This window comes from Pogona vitticeps, chromosome 15 (assembly GCF_051106095.1).
Source record: "Pogona vitticeps strain Pit_001003342236 chromosome 15, PviZW2.1, whole genome shotgun sequence".
NCBI classification, from domain to species: Eukaryota; Metazoa; Chordata; class Lepidosauria; order Squamata; family Agamidae; genus Pogona; species Pogona vitticeps.
In genome coordinates this window covers 4,968,800-4,991,511 of record NC_135797.1, presented here as the reverse complement: position 1 = coordinate 4,991,511, position 22,712 = coordinate 4,968,800, and the positions used below count along the sequence as shown (strand labels likewise).

General features: G+C 45.6%; 3 protein-coding genes across 4 annotated transcripts; 2 read left to right on the top strand and 1 right to left on the bottom strand.

The window, feature by feature from the left end:
* Nucleotides 1-1,251: 1,251 nt before the first annotated feature.
* Nucleotides 1,252-13,610, bottom strand: LOC110081014 (uncharacterized). 2 transcript variants are annotated; one of them, XM_020797378.3, is made up of 2 exons: nucleotides 11,410-13,610; nucleotides 1,252-2,779 (listed from the first exon to the last, which is right to left on the bottom strand). In XM_020797378.3, exon 2 carries the CDS (start codon nucleotides 2,622-2,624, stop codon nucleotides 1,260-1,262), a length of 1,365 nt encoding a protein of 454 aa, XP_020653037.3. In that variant the 5' UTR covers nucleotides 2,625-2,779; nucleotides 11,410-13,610; the 3' UTR covers nucleotides 1,252-1,259. The 2 variants fall into 2 exon arrangements, with proteins under 2 accessions (XP_020653037.3, XP_020653036.3); XM_020797377.3 differs by lacking the exon at nucleotides 11,410-13,610 and adding an exon at nucleotides 3,737-5,463.
* On the top strand, nucleotides 9,534-16,598 carry LOC144584825 (uncharacterized). The gene is made up of 4 exons (XM_078381933.1): nucleotides 9,534-9,596; nucleotides 13,607-13,679; nucleotides 14,747-14,900; nucleotides 16,359-16,598. Exons 2-4 carry the CDS (start codon nucleotides 13,628-13,630, stop codon nucleotides 16,462-16,464), a joined length of 312 nt encoding a protein of 103 aa, XP_078238059.1. The 5' UTR covers nucleotides 9,534-9,596; nucleotides 13,607-13,627; the 3' UTR covers nucleotides 16,465-16,598.
* A 2,347-nt stretch (nucleotides 16,599-18,945) lies between these two features.
* On the top strand, nucleotides 18,946-22,606 carry UFC1 (ubiquitin-fold modifier conjugating enzyme 1). The gene is made up of 6 exons (XM_072983977.2): nucleotides 18,946-19,106; nucleotides 19,880-19,947; nucleotides 20,735-20,798; nucleotides 20,962-21,038; nucleotides 21,645-21,735; nucleotides 22,388-22,606. Exons 1-6 carry the CDS (start codon nucleotides 18,984-18,986, stop codon nucleotides 22,466-22,468), a joined length of 504 nt encoding a protein of 167 aa, XP_072840078.2. The 5' UTR covers nucleotides 18,946-18,983; the 3' UTR covers nucleotides 22,469-22,606.
* Nucleotides 22,607-22,712: the final 106 nt, after the last annotated feature.

The following is a 22,712-nucleotide window of genomic DNA, read 5'->3' as shown; positions in this document are numbered from 1 at the left end:
TTCATAGTCACACTGGGTGTGCATATACAAAGTTTTTGACTTAACAATAATAATAATCAACATTTTTGACCTACTAAGCCACAATACACTTTTTTTAAAAAGTTTAGCACCGTTCTGTTCAGTAAAGTGATTTGTCTTACGCCTTGCAACTCAAGTGGATGAAATCCAGTCATAAATCGCAACTAGAGGAGACTCATTGAATCAATGGAACTTACAGAGGACCCGTCAAGTACCCGCTGATTCAATGGGCCTCCTCGGGATTACGACTGGCAATGGGTGTTTGGTTCCCTGAGTCCAGAAGTGGTGGCATAGGCTATCATTTTAAGATTATTTCTCTGGTTTTTCTGATTGAATAAGCTACCCACAGACCAGATAAGACCATCCCAAAATGTCTGTGAATCTGAATTTATTTATTTTATTTATACCCCACCCATCTGGCCTGTAAGATCACTCTAGGCGGCTTGTCTCCATAATTGTGAAACCCTCCCTTCTGGCAACTGAAGCCTAATTCTAACTGCCGGGTAGATAACAGCCTCTCTCCATCATCATGGGAGATAATAATATAATAATAATGATCTTAGAACGGCAGAGCTGGAAGGGGCCCTATAGATCATCCAGTCCAGCCCCTACCAAGATGGCCCAGGGGGGATTCAAACTCCCAACCTCTGGCTCTGACCTTAACCACTGAGCTATCCAATGGTGCTTATATGCCTCAATTCCCACCTATAAAATAGCGATCTGCTAATTCAGCTAAGACTTCATTGAGCCGCTTGGACCCGATCCCACAATACTATCATGTATGAGGAGCACAATCCCATCTCCAAGCGTTATTTGAAATATAACCTTCATTAATCTTCAAGCTCATACTATATTTACCTAGTCCTCAAAGCGAATCACTCCTTCTCAGAACTTAAGATGTTCACCCTGGGAAACAACACAATAACAGAAAAGTTACCCCTTAACATCCTAGCAGGCTTCGCTTCCTTTTAAATCAGGAGACTATGAGAGCTGCCATTTGGATGGCATTTAAGGCTTCAGGTCCGCTAGGAATTGCCTGGGGCAGGATTCGAAACATGGCCACGTAGGCAATGACAAAACACATCGAACGGTCTATTCTTAATGGTTCTGTTGGTTGTAGATACGGGTTATTTGAGATACAAAATCCAGAAAATGGGAGCTGACCCAGAGCCCCTTCGTGATGATGTGGTTGGTCAGGTTTAAAATTTCGGGGGAGAGGTTGCTAGCACATCTTCCAGGGTTTAATCGCACCCATAATCGATGGCGATATAATTTTTGGTGTGGACGGCGTGGAAGGCGCCGTAGCCTCTTCTTCCTTCCACCATCTGGCCTCTCCCTCTCCCGTGGACCGTGGCTCTCAGCTCTCGAAGGCGCAGCGCCATGAATTCCCTTTCCAGCGTTTCCTCTCTCCTCTGCTTCTTGGCCCAGCAGCTTTTCGCCAGGTCCAGAAGTTCCCGTAAATTTTGCTCCCGCCAACCTGGAGAGACCTGTTTCAGGCGGTTCCGAACCTCCCAATGCAGGCCGTCCACAAACCAACCACCGATGAGACCTTCGATAGCATGGATGGGCTCATCAAATCCTATATATCTCCTCGTCATCTCCAGGAGACGCTCCATGTAATCGGCCGGCTCTTCGCCTTTCTTCTGCTTGCAAGCAAGGATCTTACTCCAGTCACATTTTCTGGGGCAGACCTTGGAGACGGCCTCCAGCAGACGGCGGTGAGGGTCCGCCAGCTCTTGCTCAGACCAGCCTGGGTCTTCCATGGGCCAGCTGGCCTCCTTGAAGAGCCGTTTCTGCACATCCCACTCAAGTAGGGCGCCCAGCAGCTGCTGAGCTTGGGCCCAAGTGGGCTTGAAACAAGCCAACGCGATCCGAAGCTGTTCCTTAAACTTTTCAGGGTCTTCCTTGATCTCCAGGAGTCTGAGCACCAGTTGATACAATTCGGTGGGCGTCCAGGGAGGCTGCGCAGCAGCCGGACCCACGTCGGGAGTTGGCGCAAGCATTAAGGGCATATCAGCCTTTGGTTGAGTTCCTAGCTGTTCGGTAGGTCTTGACTGCTCAGCTTCTTCCACCCTTGGAGGATGATCGGGAGCAGAGCGACGAGGCCGAGACGTTGATGAGTTTTCCTGCACTTCGGGCAGGCTTGCCATGGCAGCATCAGACGAATGGACCGGATTGTCCCGCACCTTATCTTCAGAGCCTAAACTCGGCCGTACCTGGGCAGAATTTAATCTCTCTTTTCGGTCCAGAGAAACCTCTCTCTTCAATTCTTTGATTTCAGCTTGGAGTTTCTCTTGGGAGTCGTGAACGCTCCTGATCTCCGACTGCCGGAGCCTCGTACTGGTTTCCTCGTACCAGGCAAAATAGGTGACCCACTGGTTCGAGGACACCTTCCTCCCTCTGTGCTGTAAAACGCGCCGGAGGTGATTGATTTTATCCACCTCAAAGGTTCCCTCCAGGGGAAACTCCTTAAGTGGATAACTCTCCGTATAGCTGTTCCATTTCTCCAGAAACTGGCATGTGTGCGGCCCATAACGGTGATACATGTAAGACGCTGGGGTGCCCTCGGGCGGAATACGGATCTCTTTGGATGCTGAGTGGCCCATAATCCACACCACCGCGCTTGCTTTCTCCAAAGTTGGCCGGAATGCTCAGTGGGTTGGAGCAGCAGGACCAGGAGTTAAAATCCTCACCGTGCTGTGCAAGAGAGCCAGCCAGCCTGCGTAGCCCTGGGCAAGCTGCCACGAGTCACAGGATCGCCCTAGAAGAAGGGAATGGGAAAAACACTGCTGAGTAGGAAACCCTGGAAAAGATCGCCACCGTTCGAAATCCATTCGGGTGCTGCCTCGGTTCATTGCCGTTTAATCATTATTTAATAAATGAAATATAAATAAATAAATATCGATTCATTGCTCCAGTCATAGACCATGGCAAAATAAGTTACAATCAGTCAGATTTGTCATAAAATAACAGCTAAAACAAGGGCAAGAGACATAATAAATATACGTGCATTCAAATTATTGATCTATTTATCATCATTTAAATGAAATGAAATAAATGAATAAATAAATGGATTTTAAAAATGCATAGATGCAATTATTTGTGTAATCATTATTTATTATACCCTGCCCTAGTGGATTGTGGAGGGTGAAGGGAAAAATTTAGGGGCCCTGGAACACAGTCATGCCTAAGGATTCAGCTGGTTGTCGGTTTTAAATATCGACTCCCGGTGATTGTAAGCTGCCTTAGGACCTTTTTAAGGAGAAAGGTGGGGTGGAAACATTTTTAAATAAATAAAAATGAAGAAATATTGAAAAAAAAATAAAACTAATACATGAAAACTAATCATAATAAATAAGAGCTCTGATTGCAGAGTTACCAAACCTCCCTCCATCATCTGCCTGGGTCGAAAACCAAGGGGGCCATGGAGCCTGGTTCGATCCTCCCCATGTCCCCCCCCAACCCCAGACCCGCTCAGGGCAAGGGGCCACTGACCCCAGGGCTCATGTACACATGTCCCCCTTGCTTTCTCATGTACACTCAGACACGATTCCCCAAGTTTTTGCCCCCCTACACACACACACACACACACACACACACACACACACACACACACACACACACACACACACACACACACACACACACACACACACACACACACACACACACACACACACACACACACACACACACACACACACACACCCCAGCTTACCAAAATCAGGAGCAAATGCCCAAGGGCTTCGCCCTGCCTTTAAGGATTCCCCTTGAGATTCTTTTTTGCTGCCTCCCCTCGGTTTCCACACCCATTCATGCCCGGAGAGGGGTTTTGCTTGCTTTGTTTGGTTTTTTTTGTCCTTTTTTTTTCTTTTTCTTTTTTTCTTTTGCAGCTGGCTCACAAGGCTGAGCAGCCAGAGACAAAACAAGAAAAGGCCATTTCCTGTGGGATCTCCCCTCCTGGCCTCTCTGCAGGGGCTGTGGTTTGCATCTGTTTTGCACACACCCGGTAAAGCTTATTTTTAAGTTTCTCACAAACAAGTGTGCCCCCAAAAAAAGGAGGGGAGAAAGAGAGAAAGGGGGAGAAAAGCAAAATATTGTAGCATTTTAAAGACGATCAGAGCGATTCCCATGCTTTAAATTGCTGTGATATTTTACTTTTTTATCTTCTTTTTTTACAACATCTTTTTACAATACCTGTTTTCCTGAAAATAAGACATGGCCTTATATTAATTTTTGCTCCAAAAAACACATTAGGGCTTATTTTCAGGGGATTTTTTTTTTTTGGTCATGTACAATCATCTAAATTTATTCAAATGCAAGTCATATCATCTTCTGGTTGCTGCACAAGGGTGGAGGGCGGGGTTGTTATGAATAATCGATATTGCTAATGAACAAATTTTACTCACATTTAATAAAGCTTAAAGACTAACGGAAAAGTTTTGCAGCCAAGGTTTGCAGTTTGCAGATGCAGTTGCATAAGATATTTTAGGAAACAGCTTTGCTAACACAAAAGAGGAAGGAAGATGTTTGGCACAGTAGATGAGAACATACATTGGGACAAGGGTGAAAAACAAGAAGTTAAATTGGGGATTTCAGGGTCAGTTAACCTTGTATAACTTAATTTTATTTATTTTTTAATTTTTTTTTAAATTTATATCCCGCCTATCTGGTCGGTTAAGACCACTCTAGCGGCTAACAGAATAAAATAGTATAAAAATTTTTAAATAGAAGAAACCTTAGGAGAGGGAAAGGAGAGGGCATCAGGAATTGTCTGGAGGGAAGGCCTGCCGAAACATCCATGTTTTTAGTTGATTTTTAAAGATAATGTACTGTGGTATGTATTTTTGATAAACAAGTTGCTGATGAAGGGCATTTGGGGATATTAATCATAATTGTAATCAAGGTGAGAGGGGGAGGAGATTTGATCAAGAGGGTGGAACATGGGTGGGCAAAGGAGAGGATGATTTAGATTAGAATGGAAGCCCATAGGCCAATTGGTCGTGGGATAGCTCAGGCTGTTTTGGTATATAACTATATGCTGCTACCTCATTTATTTGGACGTTCTTGGGGTTTACCACTTGAACTTCCCCGCTGCTGCAGTGATTCCTAAATAAAGCTTATTTTCTTCCACTACACCTTGGAAGTTTGTCAGAGTCAATTCTTTTGCTCTGAGTGGATTTTTCCACATATCAGGGTTTCACTTAACGAGGGCTTATTTTTGGAGTAGGGCTTATACGATGAGCATCCTGAAAAAATCCTACTAGGGTATATTTTCAGGTTGGGTCTTATTTTAGGGGAAATAGGGGAAATATTTCTAAAGATGAAGTTACCAGAACCGGCCGCTAGTGGACTGTTATGTATAGCGTTCGCTAGAGAAATTTAACAGGTATATATTTCATCTGCTCTTCTCACAAAAAGCTGAACGTGCCTTTTCAGTGGTGGCGCCCTAGTCTCTGGCATAAAATGCTGATAGAGATACGCCAGGTTCCTTCCTTCCTTTGGTTTACGAAGATGGTAAAGGCGAGATCGTTAAAGGTGGCCTTTAATAACTGAATGTCCAGGATGCTGTCAGTAATCACTTTTAACAGTATTTATTTATTTATTTATTTATTTATTTATTTATTTATTTATTTATTCATTCATTTATTTATTTATTTATTTATTTATTTATTTATTTATTTATTGGACTTGTATACCGCCCCATAGCGCTACAAGCACTCTCCGGGCGGTTTACAATTATAGGTTTTTATCAAGTTATTCATTTGTATGGTTGTGATTGTCTGTTTTATCACTGTATTTTTTATATTATGGGGTATTGTAAGTTTTAATCTTCTCTATATCACCCATTTTCATGCTTGAACTAATGGGTCCATGTATACATCAAATAAACAAACAAGCCACTGTCAGCATGATGGATTAGGTGGTTGTACCTTGCTTAGATGGGCTGTTAGATAACTGAAGACATCCAAAGTCATAAAATTGGTTGCCTTTGAATGTTTCAGTTCATGAATCACTACCAGAGCCAGTTCGATTCCCCCACTGGGCCTCCTTGACCAGGGCTGGACTCCGTGATACACCGGGTCCCTTCCGACTCTGCCGTTCTAAGAGGATTAGGATCCATCTGGCACTGTAGTTAGAACGTCAGGTTGTAAAATTCTGGATCCAGTCTCTATCAAGCTGTGAAAATAACTGGATGGTATTTCTTGGGCCAGTTATTCAACCTCTGCTTGCCCCATCTTACAGGGCGGTTGTTATGAGCGTAAAGAAGCAGCCCGGGAGTCGAGCGCCGGCTGCCTTGAGCTTGCAGATAGAAAGGCAAGGTAGAAACAAAACTAACAAACATTTATTTGCATACCATACAGGAGCTTTGCTTGGATCGAAAAAAACCCACATACAACCTGTGCTTCTTTGTTTGAAGAACTGGGGGTGGCACTCAATTCACAGTGGCCTCCGCTGTCATCATAAAACAGCAACCGCACTATTTCCTGACGTACATCTAAGAAAGACCTGCCTGGCAAATTCCATCTTGCCAAGAACTTTTGGCAAGGTGAACACACCTGACGAAGTGTTTTTTTTTTTAAATCCATGAAAGCTCGTGCATCGTGTGATGATTTTTAAGTGGTCTGCAAAGGTCTCGCCTATTTCTGCATTTGCATTTTTATTTTGTATAAACCACGCGGCTACCCTTATTTCCATGAAATGTTTATTTGACGTCTAATGTCCTTGAACGCTCTTGTTTGCTCACCCTGGGTGCCAGAAATGATGAGAAATGTGTACAAGAGCAAGCTTGCTATATATATATATATATAAAAAAAGGAATTGCTGGCCATTTTAACACCAGAGTCTTTGACGTCTCCAGTTGTTCACCCCAAGAATCCTGCCACCTCACCCGGCTGACCAGAGTTTGTTATCAGAGAGGTGAAGGACAGTGCCGGGGTGTAATCTTATCTCTGGACATTAACCTCCAACATGTCAAATTGACTAATGGCGAAAGGTGGGTGGAAATGGATGAAAGGCGAGAAATGGGGTCAGCCAGATTTTTTCTTTGTAAGCCCAAAGCAGGCAAGGGTCCCTGAGAGATTCTGTCATAGTGGTCCGAGGTGGGTTGAATCTGTGGGTTGAACAAGCCAACCACAACCTCGTTCTCTCCAAAAGAGGTAAAAACACAGACCCTCTGAGGTCCTCAGCTCCCTCCCACCCCCTTTCGGCCTCACGGGGAATGTGTTAGGGGCTGTGTTTTTTCTTCAGAATGCAAGAGTAGGCAATACCTTTAAAAAAATCATCACGGAATACGTGAACCGGCATGTGCCAGGGTGAAGAACGTAGAAGTAGACAATTTCAGGGTAAGACAGATTTGGTCAGGAAAGTGACCCCTCAATGCAAAGTCCACAAATTTATGGCCAGATGGACTTCGCCAGGCACAGCTTTCTTAGATGGACGTCTAAGAGTCAGGCTGCATGAGCGCTGTTGTATTAAAATCACAGCCGAGGCAGCTGCGGATTCAATCTCGTACCCCAATTCTTCCAACTGAGAGTCACAGGCCATGCATGAGTGCACACACGCACCTCCCCATTTGGCCTTTCTTTGAGATGGACGTGTGTTTGCCGTTGACTAGGGAAGAGAGAGAGACACACACAGACAACCAATGTATTTTGAAGAAACCCAGAAGTAGGTGAAATAATATACACCCAGGGAGGGCCCTAACGCCATCACACCCCAGACAATGAGACCACCCGGTCCAAAGCCTAAAACAATGAATTACATTCCTGCTTTGAAATGCAAAGAGCAAAGCTATAGAGACATGATGAAAATAAGTTTCTGCTTTTTTTAAAGAAAGTTGGCAATCCTAAGACAGTTAAGAAGTTGTTCTTGTTGTTAGGTGCCACCAAGTCACCCACAACTTATGGAGATCCTATAAACGAATGATCTCCAAAACACCCTGTCCTCAACAGCCCTCCTCAGCTCTTACACACTCGAGGCTGAGGCTTCCCTTCAGGGAACCAATCCATCTCGTATTTGGCCTTCCTCTTTCCCTGCAGCTTTCAAAAGTAACCACTGTATTCTTTTTCTCTCTCACCAGAACTCCTGTTCATTTCTATCATATGCAGATGTGCAGATTTATTAAACAGGCGTTTAAAAGAAGAAGAAGCATTTGCATCAGGATTGTCAAAACATGGACCACAACTCCCATCAGCCCCATGTAGCACAGCCAATGATGTTGGAGGGGGGGTGATGGGAGTTGTACTCGCTGGGAGGGGGCCGATCTAGCCAGAGCGTCTCCATCCGAATGTTTCAGGTTTCATTTTAATGTTTAACATGAATGCTTGAACGTTAGTTAACCTAAGGCCAGTGAAGCAAAATCTAGACCCAGTGGTTCCCAACCTTGGATCCCCAGATGTTCATGGACTACAACTCCCAGAAATCCTGGCCAGCAGTGGCAAAGGCTTCTGGGAGTTTTAGTCCAAGAACACCTGGGGACCCAAGGTTGGGAACCACAGCTGGACTAAGGCTGGACTACAGGAATGGCAGATGTTCTGAAGGTAGATGAGGATGTAAAACCCAGTGTCTAAACACATTCAGCACTTATGTTAAGACAGATGGGTTGTTGACGCTGAACAGTTTGGCACAGAATTTCTGCAGGGAAATATAAAATGGATTTCCACCATTTTGGTCGGCTTGATATGATAGCACTTTTGCAAATACTTGAAAGGGAGTTTCAACAGAGGAAGGGCAGGATCTGTTCTTGATCCACCCAGCATTCAGGACACATAACAGTGGGTTTAAGCTAAAGGAATCCAGATTTAATCTGAATATCAAGGGGAAAAAATCTCAACTGTTAGAGCAGTATAATGGGACCCATGACCTTGGGAGGTGGTGGGCGCTCCAACTGGCTGGAGGCGTTCAAGAGGAAAAAAATGAGCCACCATCTCTCCGATGCGCTGTGGTTTGGATTCCTGCCTTTAGAGGGAGGTTAGACTTGATGGCCTTACAAGCCCCTTCCGACTCCATTATTCTAGGATTCTATGATTAGTATAATTAGATGCCTAATTGCCTATATTACAGGTCTGTTCTTCTGATGTTGGCTGGAGGCTGGCCCCCCCGACCCCACCCTTGTGTTCAGTAAAATAGCTTTGGTTTCTGTCAGTTCTGGTTCTTTGACCTCCAACCTATGGGGTCATTCTTGAAGTCCTTTTAAGGACCCAATTTTCCATCCTGGTTATACGACACTATAATTCTATCCAGCCCAATTTTACCCTGGGGGGAAAAACCTCTCTTGATTTATTTGCCTGTGCAAAATGTTATTGCTGGAGTGTGTTTGTATACTGCGGACGTGGTGGGAGGGAATTTGATCCTTAGACCCCAGGCCTGTTTACCTGGAACTTGCCTTCGTTAGCAATTAGACCAGAGTTTGCTAGAGATAGCGGATGTGCTGGCAGATTTATGGGAAAGGGGTCAAACGCCACCAATGAGTGGGAAGATCAGATCAGGTGAAACAAGCGATATATAAAGGCGCACAGCCGCTCAGCAAAGCACTTTTGGATGGTGCTGGACGCTGCCTTTTCTTGATTCCTCAGGTAAGGAAAAAAAACAATTTTGTGGGCAAAACTTTTCTGGAAATGTGGAAAGGCAATGGGAATTTGTGCTTTTTTTCTTGTTTGAGAGAACTACGGTGGCTTTAAGTTTAGAACGGTGTGGCAGGCGGACATCCAACGGGTGCAGCTTCTCCTTCCTTGTTTTGGAAAGGATGATGGCCATTCTAAGCAATCTGATGGACAGCCAACAGAAGCAGCATTTATGGGGAAAGCCCTGGCGAGTGGCCTTGAGTTCCGCTGGCCTCTTCGTGATCTAGCAAGTGATACCTGGATATAGTCCATTTGTGGCTCATTTAATTTACGCTTTATGTTCTCATGCGCATTTTGTATAGAGAGAGAATTCCTAAAATCCTTTCCTGTCTCCCCTTCCGTGTATCTCCGTCCGCGTCTTGCCTACATCGCGCGCTCTCCAAATCATTAGCGGGATCCTCGACCGCTTTCTTTGCGATTTGCTCCGGGAACCCCTTCCAAAAAGACTTTCCCGAAACCCGGACAGGCCCACCTGATGCGGATCATCCTGGGATCCTGGCCCATTCGGGCCTCCGGGGGGGGGGCTTCTGGGACGCGTCTGATGCGATCGGGGGGGGGGGGCTTTCCACTGATGCGGAGCGCATTTCTGAGCCGCTTCCCGGGTCAGGATCCGCTCCGCCTCTGATCAAAGCATGGGGAGAAGGTCCATGGCTTCTCTCCCCCCCCCCGCCCCCCAAGTTGGCCGGTGGGACCACAGGATCCCCCAAAAGTGCTCCGCCGTGCGCTCTGGGTCGGGGTCCGAGGGCGCCCGGGTCTCCCCATTCAATCCGTGGGGAACGGAGCGCACACCTTAACGCCCTTAGGGATCGATCCATCCCTCCCTGACACCTTCAGGGACGCAATACGATCCAGATGTGTCGCCCCCGCTTCTCCTCCTCCTCCGATTCCCTATAAGTGGACCTTGCAAGGGTCTGTCTTCGCGACTGCTGGGGGGTGGTGGTTGGGGTGGCCGGCCTTCCCATCCTCCAGCTGTGGGGCCGGGGAGGGGAGGGAGGGGGAGCCGTCGCAGGGGATCGGGATGGGGACCCCAAAGATTTTGGTGCGCCTTCCTTGCCCTGCCCGTCTTTCCCTCTGCCCGCCTTCCTGCGCCTCCCGATCTGTTCCAGGAACTCTCCTAGCATGGAGAGGGTCCCTCAAGGCCACTCTCCAAACCTTATAATACTCAGCAGGAGGAGAAAACTGCATGGAGGTGCCGTCCCTGGCGGGTTTTCCAGCTTCTCTGCAGGCCCCCATTCTAGAGCCCCCCCCCCCCGGTATTGGCCTGGATGTGGGGCTACCCCGGCAGAACATCCAACCTATAACCATGCCTCCTCCACCCCTCTCTGGGTCGCCTCCTGGGCCAGAAGAGCCACAGATGACCCTAAACACCCCACCGAAGAACACTCCCATCCGATGGCCGAGGAGGGGACCAAGTCGAAACAGAAGGCCACATGGGGGTCCACCCTTGAATAAGAGGTCTCTTGGTCATCCCAGGACCCACCAAAGCTCTCTGATTATCCAAGACACACTGTAGGGGCGTCTTCCCCCCCCCCCCCGTCGAGCCTGCCTGGATGGATCAAGCACCCCACATCCAACAAGACTCCCCAAAGCCTCCCACTAAGGGGTCTGGAACAGGCCAGCATCAACGGGCACACACCAGCAGCCCCTGCACGGCTCACTGGCTCTTACACAAGCCAAGGACTCAGGATGAAGTACTATGGGGCATCTTGGCTACGAAGAGGAGGAAGCCAAACCACCCAAACCGAGGACACCCAACGGGACTCACCGAGGAGAGTGGCCACAATCCGGCGGCCGAGGAGGTCCGATCCGTTGAGGATTTAAAAATCACCCGAGAAAAACATCCAACTGTTACTGGCCAAGCCCTCGCTCCGGCAAGACACAACCGGCTGAACCAAAGTCTAGTTTTATTATGTGTGCGATCTAAAGTCAGCTGGGACTTCTTTTAAGGGCAGAGAAGACCCCTGAGGATACAGTGTGGAAAGGAACTTTATACCCTAACAAGCAAAGACCCAGAAAGTCGTACAAGCTCATTGGGTAAAATCTACTTAATACTCTTTGGATCCTACACCTCATTGGGTACAAATGGATAGATGTATTGGGGGGGGGGAAATGCCACTTCCCCTTAATGACCTTCTTCTCTAGGGATGCATCTGGAAGAAAGTGTCTCGCAACTTCCTTATCTTATTGATATATTTATGTTACCCAGCAAGGCCCCTTGATGTATGGCCTTCAGCCTCCCACTCCCGGCTGGGTTTTTTTTTGGCCTCTGAGCGCATTCCTAAAGTCGGGCATCTGCTAGTTGAAAGGTGGCGATGGGGTGTGTGTGGAAAGAGTAAAATGTAGGCATTTGACTAATTCTCAAAGCCAAGGAGGAGATAATAGGGAAGGGAACATAATACAAAGAATAATAGGGCCTTCTATTCCATAGCCAGGAAGGAACTACTTTCGACATTACCCAGGTATCACTCCTTCCTCTTTTCAGTTTCCATCTTTTGCTTAACTGGCATGAACAATTCTTTGGACCCCCAAGCTTGGGAGGGAGGCTGGCGTTCCCACAAAGAGAGGTGCCCCCTGCAACCAGCACTCAGAAAAGTTACCCCTTTTCTAGTCTACAATGGCCCAGAATTTCCAGCCAGCCTGGTCCGTGACCATATAGGATCTGGAGGCTTTGGGAATTATAATCCATGGGGACGACAGTCCCCATTTTGAAACGTGCTTTAAAAAGCAAAACCGGGCCCTTACAGGCTGCCAAGATTTTTTGGAGCATTTAATATTTTTTTTTTCTGTACCGTGCACAGCTGGGTGGTGTCCCGCCTGGGGAAGATCCATATAGCTCAAAAACTAGCCTTTGGGTAATGGTTTTCTTAGTGCCTTAATAAAGGTGTCGCTCATCCTCACCCTTGAAGAGTATAGAAGCACTACACAGCTTTTAAAAAATGTTCTTGAACTATGTGCTCTGCAAACAGATTATGCCTCGGGTCTGTCTGTCTGTCTGTCTGTCTGTCTGTCTGCCTGCCTGCCTGCCTGCCTGCCTGCCTGCCTTTCTATCTATCTATCTATCTATCTATCTATCTATCTATCTATCTATCTATCTATCTATCTATCTATCTATCTATCTATCTATCTATCTATCTATCTATCTATCTATCTATCTATCTATCTATCTATCTATCTATCTATCTATCTATCTATCTATCTATCTATCAATCATATTTTTGCCTCGCCTTTCTCCTTAAAAGGACCCAAGGCAGCTTACATTATTAAGAGGCAATATTAAAGCTAACAACAGCGACTTTAAAAAGGTTCAAACAACTTTTATACTAAAAAAACATAAGCAACAGCAAAATGCCTTCAAGGCAGTAAAGGCACAAAACCATCCTTTAAAGAACCCCATTCAGGCAGCCCACCCCTGAGGGAAAGCCTGCCTGAAGAGGAAGGTGTTCACCTGCCTGCGGAAGGAGAGCCAAGATGGGGCCAGCCTGTTTTCCAGTGGCGGGGAGTTCCAAAGTCTGGGAGCAGCCACCGAGAGGGCTTTGTGGATTCCATCGTCCTACTATATAAATGTAACAGTACAATAGCAAAACCACACATCTTGATGCTGCGACCAAGTATAAAAGATGTTATGGTTTTGACAAGAGTCTTTTCTTTGCTGGGAGAGGCTTATCAGTCCTTTTGCCTTTCGACCATTTGTTCTGTCCAAGATATTTTCCAGCAACGTTGACCGAGACGTTCTCCAAGCTTGTGACTTTACGAGTGACCAAGGTCAGAGGATCAAGAGAGAAGGAGATTCAGCATCCCTCTTGGAGTTTATTTGTTGCATTTATTTGTTTGAAATATTTTTTACCCCATGTTTCTCTTTAAAAATTGGGCAACCTTAGGTTCTTTTCTTAAACAATGGTTTGTTTTCTCACTTACAAATGTCACAAACTTTCCTCGTCCTTCTTTTTTTCCCTCTTCTCCAGAAAAGCACCGAAGCAGTCAAGATGAAGGGGCTTGCTCTGGCGATCGTGCTGTTGAGTGTTTACTGTCTGGAAGGTATGATAAGATAAAAGCCTGCCACAACTCACAAGCGAGGCCTCTGAAAAAAAGGGGGCGATGATCCCCATGTGTGCTTATGAATGGACACACAATAAACGATAGAGCACCAGGGCCTCCCTATCTGAGGGATCCATATCCGCTGATTCCCCGATCCATCGGCTGCAAATTTGAAATAACCCCTCAAAATACCCATTTACAGTGGGGTCTCTACTTAAGAACTTAATCCGTATTGGAAGGTGGTTCTCAAGTTGAAAAGTTCTTACGTTGAATCTGCATTTCCCATAGGAATGCATTGAAAACCATTTAATCCGTATCTGCTCTTTTCCGTCCATAGAGACTACAGTGGAACCTCTACTTAAGAACTTAATCCTTTTTGGAATGGTGTTCTTAAGTTGAAACGTTCTTAAGTTGAAGCAAAATTTCCCATAGGAATGGACTGAAAACCAATTAATCCGTTCTGGCTGTTTTTTTGTTATGTAGAGGTGCATTCGTACATTGAAGCATTAGTTCCCATAGGAACTAATGCAAAGCTGGTTAATACATACTCTACCACTAGGGGGAGAATTTTTTTTAACCTAAGATGACCTAAGGTTAAAAAAAGAGCAGGAAAGGTTTTTTTTCCTGTTCTTATCTTGGATTTCTGTTCTCAAGTAGAAGCAAAATTTAGCAAATGGAGCTGTTCTTAAGTTGGATTGTTCTTAAGTAGAGACCCCACTGTAGATTTATTTCAAGGGTGTATTTTCCAGAACTGGTCACTAGAGGGAGCCAGAGATCATGAAAGATAGTGATCCAATAATAATAATAATAATAATAATAATAATAATAATAATAATAATAATAATAATAATAATAATAATAATAATAATAATAATAAAATAAAAATAAAAATAAAAATAAATAAATGAATAAATAACAACAACAACAACAACAACAACAGAGGGAAAACTCAGGATCTGAAGAATGCATGCCGAAACCCGCGTTTAGGCAAAAGAAATCTCGCAAGATCAACCTGAACTTGGGAGCAGGGCTCTCCTCACCTTCCCTTCCTTCCTTCCACCTTCCAGGCGCCGTGGTGGAACAGAAGCCTGAAGGCGAAGCACCGCCCCAGATCCCCGACATCGCGGGGGCTTTTAAAGAGTACGCCCAGGTCTTCTCTCAATATTTTACCACAGAGATGGTGCCCCAGGAGAGGATCGAGCAGCTACGAACCCAAGCCCAGTAAGTCCTGCGATCGCCTCCCTTTTCCTGGGGGGGGGGGGGCTCGTGCCCACACCTTGGGGTAGGAGATGATGCCATTCCTCCTTGCTGTACTACCACCACCCGTGCCTGGATGGTTAGACACAGCTCTGGAAAAAGTGATGGGGGGAAAAGTGAAGCTTAGAAAAAGTACCTTGGGGTGCTTTTTTTTGCTACAGAACAGGAAAAACCTGCTCTTGTTGGACTACAACTCCCATCAGCCCTGGCCGGCAGAGCCAACGCCAAGGGAGGCTGGGAGTCGTGGTCCAGTAATATCCAGAGGGCAGCCCCACCCCGCCCCGAGTTGAGAAGTAAATTATCTTATCTCCACTTATATGGGAAAGAGTGTACAAGAACAGGCTCACTGCCCCACTGATTCTACCCCCCCATGGGCCTTCCGTGGGGTGGTGTTGCAGGCAGCGTGTCGGAAATGGGACTTGGGCGTTCCCGTTTGTCCACCCCAGTGGGTGAACGTGGATCATCCTTTTTCTTTTTTAAAAGTCTGATTTACCTCGCTGGGTTGTTGTGAGGACAGAATGAAAGAAGGCAAGCTACGGTTATTGTCTTGACCGCACGGGAAGAAAAGCCGGTTGTAGCTACAGTAGGACCACCCTATCCGCATGATCAGTATCCGCGGATTCACTTAACCACTGCCTGAAAATATTAAATAAAAACCCCGCAGAAATACGTATTTACCGTATTTTTCCGTGTATAAGACTATACTTTTGTCTAAAATCTTTAGACTAAAAATTGAGGGCCGTCTTATACACGGAAGTAAGTTGAGGAGAGAACAAAAACAAGTGGAGGGGAAAGCAGGGATCAAAGCGATCCTGCAGGGCTTTGATCCCTTTCCCCCTACACTTGCTAAGCCCCACTTATTTTTCTTAATTTTGGATTAGAAAAGTGGGGGGGGGGCGTTTTATACACAGAAAAATACGGTACAATACTGTATATAGTATGTATGTCAGTGATGTATTTACCAGAACTGGCCACTAGAGAGAGACAGAGACCATGTGTTAGCTATTTCCCCATTTTTTTTCCCCAGCAGGGGAGCTTTGGAACTGATCCTCCATGGATACCACGGTCCTGCTATCTAACTCATCAACTAAAAATTAAATGTTACTGAAGTGGCAACCCCACCTTTCCTCCACCCTTGTCAGCCGTCCCGGCTGCTAAGCATCTTACTCTCCCTTTAATCTTATCCAGCAGGGTTATTTTTTAAAAAAGAGGCTGATAATGATTACAGTTAGAAATGGATCCTCTGGTTTCAGGAGCAGTGTATCTCAGAAAAACAGCTTCTGGGAGTAACCAACGGAGTGGTGGTGGGGAGACATCCACCGTGCTTGCGGGCTCCGTTCCTCGGGTGTGGTGGGAAATGAGAATTGCGACTTAGGTCTGACCTTGTATTTGATCCATACACGTTGTTTCGTTCAATTGCAGGGCATTTGCTCAGCAGACCCTGAAACCTATAACTGACCAAATGACCGAGACTTTCAGCCAGTTTCTAGAGTCTGTGAAGGAATCGGTGATGAAAGCTGCCACATAAAAAGTTTCTTCTTTAATGAGTCCTCCAGTCCAAGCCCTGGAAGAAAAGCTTTGACAAGCAAGCACCTTGTTATAACACGAAGACGGGTTTCAAATCTCTATCAGGCTGCAATAAAAAGCAAATTTTATCCTGCATCTGTTGGGGAATTTTGGTTGTTCCTTTTAGTTAGCAGAGTATGAAGTCGAAACAGCAACAACACAGAAATTAGGAGCGATCAGCTCAGTTTCATTAACACCTCCCACATACACATGGTTTTATGGCACACAAACCAGCACTTTGCATGCCAAAACCTCTCTAAACCAGAAAAAGGGTATTTTTACTTACAGTTGCCATCTTTAGTTATAGTCAGAAGGAAAAGAAGAAGAAACATGGAATCTTTAGCATGTGGAAAAACCCTCTGTGCATGTTGCATGGAGGAAGGTCAGAGACAGAAGAGAGCCATCATCAAAATAAGGCAATGGAAGTAATCAAACAAAACAAAACAAACAAACAAACAAACAAACAGGAAGAGGCGGGGTGGGCTTGCTTTCAAATGCCACAGTAGGGGAAAGAATTCTACTAATCATGTTAGTGGAAAAGGAGAAATCACATTAGGCTGTGATTTTACCCAGTCAAACTACAAAGTTAACCAACAATTTCCTAGAACAGATGAAACGGCACAGTGTTTGTCTTTAATCTTGAATTACTTCTGCGGCATGTTTTCCAAACTCCCACTAATACATCCAGTACAGCACAGGTTTATCTATCTCCTTCTACACAATATAATACAAACAACTCACATTCAGGCCCTGTAGCCAATAAATTGGACCGGAGCAGGACACACGTGTGCCTCAAGTAACAACAGAAGATTAGTTAAACAAGGCTAGGCTTCCCCTGTAACATACAAACTTTATATATAAATATTATAAAATCTTGCAAGTTCGAAAGGGAATGGATTTCTTCGCCTTTTATGGATCATGCAGGGGAGAAGAAATTGGTAAATTGGTGAACGCTTGCTTGGCCTAAGCGCACCAAAGAGGCTGCCGGCAACAGGATGATCTTTCCTCTGCAATTTATTTCACAGGCAGTTAAGCAACATACAGGGAAAGGGTGAGGAAGAGAGAAAGAGATCATTGTCTCCTTCTGCTTCCTTCTCTTCTTATGCTGTTGTTTAGTCGTTTAGTCGTGTCCGACTCTTTGTGACCCCATGGACCAGAGCACGCCAGGCCCTCCTGTCTTCCATTGCCTCCCGGAGTTGGGTCAAATTCATATTGGTCGCTTCGGTGACCCTGTCCATCCATCTCATCCTCTGTCGTCCCTTTTACTCTTGCCTTCACAACATCAGCGTCTTTTCCAGGGTCCTTCCCTTCTTATAGACGGGGGTAAACAAGTGATCATCATACTGTAATTCGAAGACACAGGCTTTCCTAGCCATGTATCAAGAGATGCACACTTTTTGCATCCCATGCTTTATCTGTTACTCCCTGGCCTTACAGCTTTTCTGTCTCACAAAAGACACCCCTTTCCTGTCTCACAAAAGACACCCATAACGAATGTGTTGGCTTTCCAGTGAACATTGGGGCCCTCCTGCAGACGTGCAGTTTCACAGGTCTTGAAGGCTCCGGGCAGAAACCCAACACGGAGTTTAAACAGATCTACATTGCACGACACAGTCAGTTACATATAGGTTATATAAATATAATTGGACGTTAGATTCCACTGTGACATGGCGTTCCTTCTTTTTTCCTGTCCTTATGGTGACTTGGAAACCGATGAGAGTTGGCACCCCTCCATATAAGGGAACTGCTTTCTTCTACCGTGAGAACAACACAAATCTTTGGCTCTTTAGGCATGTTGGTTTACAATTCCTGTTCGCGCCACTCAGTAAGGGACTCTACGATTTTATAGTCCAAAACATCTGGAGGCCAAAGTTTCCCACTAAAAAGGGGAGAGCTCCACCTGTTGAATTCCTGCCTGCCCAACTGCTGTTACAGATCTATCATGTTCGTTTGCTGAATAATTCTTTTCAACTAAACGAAGGCATATATGTGTGTGTCATTTTGTTTGTTTGTTTGTTTGTTTTTAACTGATTTGGAATCCATCTGCACCCTGATCCCTCGGGTCTATTACAGAATTAATTAAAATACATTATTTCTCTAACGAACATGCTAAAGAAAAAGGCAATAAACATTCAAACATAAATGACAAGGCACTCCTAAAATTCTTTATCTTGTACAATACAGCTCTTTACATCTCAAGAATTCTTATGACAGTTCTTAAGAAGATTATGTGATTTCCCCAATTATGAGTCTATAGCGCTGAATAAATATCACTTCCGCCCTCAACCAATATGGCGGCTCCACTGTTCGACCAGTTTTCCGCCCTTAACGATCGTGCCCTCCGCTCTGCTCTATCCCTTTCCGCTACGTCGACTTCGCCCTTCACAAAGATGGCGGCCGCTTCCCACGTCCTTCAGCGGGCGTGACGTCACTTCCTGTTCCCTTCCCTTTCCTCGCCCCCCCCTCTTTCCCTGAATAAAGATGGCAGACGAGGCAACCCGCCGGGTAGTGGCTGAACTGCCGCTGCTGAAGACGAACGCGGGTCCGCGGGACGGGGAGCTGTGGATTCAGCGGCTGAAGGAGGAATACCAGGCGCTCATCAAGGTGGGCCCGGCTTTGCCGCCGAGGGAGGGGCGGGAGAAACGCTGGATGAGTGACGTGGGCGTCCTAAGGGCTCTGCCTACGGCGGCTCTAGAGGGTCAGTTCCCGTCAGAACGGCGTATTTCCTCTTGATTTCAAGTGTTTTATGTCTCTTACTTCTTGAAAAACATTTCTACCTCGAAGCTGGGAGCCGCCCCGAAGGCTCCCGAAGTGGCTTAACCCTTTGCTCTCTGGTGTACAGGCTCATTTTAAGTCATGGCATGCAAGGAAGAAGGGAAGAGGAGGGAGGAGGAAAAAAATGGGGATCAGGTGGAATGAAGTGCCCGAAGGAGGCTCAAAGGCACCTGTCAGCAGGAATGATGACAGATGTCGGCTTCTTTCTGGCCTGCAGCCACAGTTTTCCATGCTTTTCTCCTTCTGTGTCCGATCAAGGGAATGCGTGGCTTTCCAGACCTCGTGGGACTACATGTCCTATCACACCTGATCAGTGGAGCCCCTGGTGAGGGATGCTGGGCATGGGTGTCTTAACAGCCTCTGGGAAGAGCCGCTATCGCCCTTTCTCTGTGCTGCGAATCTGCGTGGCTAACCAAGGAGCCCTTATTTCTCGAGTCTCGGAAAAGTCCTACCGTTTGTGTATCCTTGAAGCCTTCTTGTGCTTTAGCACCACAGTGATGTCGCATTGCGCTCTCCTGTCCTCCTTTGCGCCTTTCCAGATGCTGCCATGAGCTTGTTTGCAGTGATTTATCGCCCCCCTCCCTTTTTCTTTCTTTCTCTAGTATGTTGAAAACAACAAGAATGCTGATAATGACTGGTTCAGGCTTGAATCTAACAAAGAGGGCACCAGGTGAGTGCAGAATAGCCTGCGCCCAAAACATGGAGCGCATGGTTTGGGCTGAAAAACGCCTGCCTGTAAATAAGTCAGTCTTCTATGTTTATAGACCATGTCTATTTTCTATATAATAACAATAACCACATGCTGTCCAATTAGTTCTGACTGATGGTGATCCTTTCCAAGATTTTCCAGGTAGAGAATAGACAGAAGTGCTTTACCCTTCCCTTCCTCTAGGGGGAGCCCTGGGACTGTGCAGCTGGCCCAAGGCCACCCAGGCTGGCTTTTCTCCCTTGGAGGCATAGTGGGGTCTCGAACTCCCAACCTTAGGCTCTGCAGCCAGAGAACCGAACCACTGAGCTAAGACATTTTGCTGTGTTCATGCACCACATCGGTTTTCCTTATACTACTATTTCAGGATTCGTTGTGCAATGTGAAAGCATCTTGATCCGAGCCGGCAACTTTGATTCGAAAAAAATAGAAGCTACGGATGCAGCCGTATATGCCAAAAGCGATCGGCAAACGGGGAAGTCCCAAAGCTGATCTTTTCCTTTGCCATAAAAAAAATAAATCACCTGTTAATCTTGGGCAAGACCCTTCAGTCTTGGCTCCTTATCCGGACCAGCTTGGTTAGGATTCAGTTGCAAAAAAACAACTTTATGGCTAGCTGAGGCGTGGGAAGCTCTTTGAATCTGAAAAGGTTGCACACATCCTGAGTGTGGCAACGGAGGTGTTAAGGTTTCTTGAGGAATGTAAATATAATTTTGCTTTCCTTTTTTTCCCCTTTTTGGTTTCCTTCCAGGTGGTTTGGGAAATGCTGGTACATCCACAATCTCCTGAAATACGAATTTGCCGTTGAGTTTGACGTGAGTCTCCCATTCAGTGTTCCCTTGAGGCTTAATTTTGGGGGGCATCTGTCCCTCGCCCGGCAAGTCTTGGCAGTGAGCGGAACCATCTGCTCATTGGTGTGGACCACCTGCATTCCAAATAACTGAAATCCTGGCCTATTGAGTATCCTTTCTTTTATAGATTCCAGTCACATATCCATCCACGGCGCCGGAAATTGCCATTCCAGAGCTAGATGGGAAAACAGCGAAAATGTATAGGTAACGTATATCTTCTTCCTATATAATCTGACTTCTTTACACATTGTGGTTTTAATTTGTAAAGGCTTAAATGGATTGGGTTCAAGCTATCCCAAGAAGTGTTTCTCCCTTTATGAGTCTGCCTGGGTGTTAAGATCATCCTCTCTGTCAACCCCACCACCCTCGCTGGTACATTTGGTGGGGACACGGGAGAGGGCCTTCTCTGTGGCTGCTCCTAGACTTTGGAACTCCCTCCCACTGGAAACCAAGCTGGCCCCCATCCCTGCTGTCCTTCCACGAGCAAAAACTTTTCTCTCCAGGCGGGCTTTTCCCAAGTGACTGGCTCCTTGAGTGAGTTTTTTAAAATGAAGTGTTGTATCTTGTTGCTTTTGAATGTGTTTTGTAGTGTTGATTTTGTTTACTATTTTTTAGTGTCATCTTTATTTTTCAACATTTTATATACTTAGCGTTTCTGGCTTTACATATTGCCTTCTAATGATATAATCCACCTTGGGTCCTCTTTGAGGAGAAAATAAATCATAAATAAATTATGGTCAATTTTTAAAAAATCTGCCTTGTCTCCACCTTTTCAAGCCTGGGGATTAACAATTTCTTTTCTTTCCACAGAGGAGGCAAAATATGTCTGACGGACCATTTCAAGCCCTTATGGGCCAGGAATGTCCCCAAATTTGGTTTGGCCCACCTCATGGCATTGGGGGTGAGTTGCTGAAATGTTCGGTATGAGTTTGGGAAAGTTGGAGGGTGGGAGGTTTGGGTCACATGGAGTGTCAATTGAGCGACGTGTGGAATGGGAGCAGAGAAAAACACGTTAGAAAGTGAAACAAAGAATTGAAATTGATGTACTATACCTGCTTACTCTGTAAAGTGCTATTCTCAGACCAATGAAAGCCTCATAAGTAGGATTTGGCCATTTGGTATGTATGCAGATGGGAAAAAAGGAGATCTCTGAAAGAAAATAAACTTAACAAGGTTTGTAAATTGGGGGAAAACCTGAGAAAGTAGAATGTTGTTAAGTCTGGCAACTGCCCAGATGTGCTTGTTGAAATATTCCTACACTAAAGCTTTGCCACCTTCTTTATAAATGCCTATACAGTGGTGCTTCGCTTAGCGACGTTAATCCATTCCGGAAAACACGTTGTTAAGCAATTTCATCGCTAAGCGATTTTAAAAAGCCCATAGAAACGCATTGAAATCCCTTCAATGCATTCCTATGGGCTTAAAACTTACCTTATAGTCATAAAGTATTGTGGGTGATGTAGTCCAGACCGTTTGGATTCCTGTATTGGAACTGGAGAGGCAGAGTAGGAGAACAGGAATGGCACCCAACAGTCTCCTTTTTATTTTTGCAGCTGGGACCATGGCTGGCTGTGGAGATCCCGGATTTGATTGTAAAAGGCATGATTGAGCACAAGGAGAAAGGAGGTGGCTGAGTCCTGCACACCCGTCAGCGGTTGCTGTTTATGCCCCAGATCCGTAGCTGATTCTTTGTGCTTTTGCCTGTAACATCTGGACTGAAAACTGCCTGTAAAACCCGGCACACCAATAAAAGCAAATTATCTGCCTGCAAATTTGTTCTTTTTTTGGTGGTTGTTACTCTTTCTCACAGCTTCTCCTCTCCAAAAAATATAAAGAAAAGTTCCACGAATATTCTACCACACTCAAACTCTAAAGTTT

What these genes read in the sequence shown, in the direction of transcription:
- LOC110081014 (XM_020797378.3), bottom strand. Translation starts at nt 2,624, where the DNA reads ATGGGCCACTCAGCATCCAAAGAGATCCGTATTCCGCCCGAGGGCACC.
- LOC144584825 (XM_078381933.1), top strand. Translation starts at nt 13,628, where the DNA reads ATGAAGGGGCTTGCTCTGGCGATCGTGCTGTTGAGTGTTTACTGTCTG. An exon ending in GAGTGTTTACTGTCTGGAAG is followed by an intron (nt 13,680 to 14,746) that starts GTATGATAAGAT and finishes TCCACCTTCCAG; the next exon opens with GCGCCGTGGTGGAACAGAAG. An exon ending in CAGCTACGAACCCAAGCCCA is followed by an intron (nt 14,901 to 16,358) that starts GTAAGTCCTGCG and finishes GTTCAATTGCAG; the next exon opens with GGCATTTGCTCAGCAGACCC.
- UFC1 (XM_072983977.2), top strand. Translation starts at nt 18,984, where the DNA reads ATGGCAGACGAGGCAACCCGCCGGGTAGTGGCTGAACTGCCGCTGCTG. An exon ending in AATTTGCCGTTGAGTTTGAC is followed by an intron (nt 20,799 to 20,961) that starts GTGAGTCTCCCA and finishes TTTCTTTTATAG; the next exon opens with ATTCCAGTCACATATCCATC. An exon ending in CCCACCTCATGGCATTGGGG is followed by an intron (nt 21,736 to 22,387) that starts GTGAGTTGCTGA and finishes TTATTTTTGCAG; the next exon opens with CTGGGACCATGGCTGGCTGT.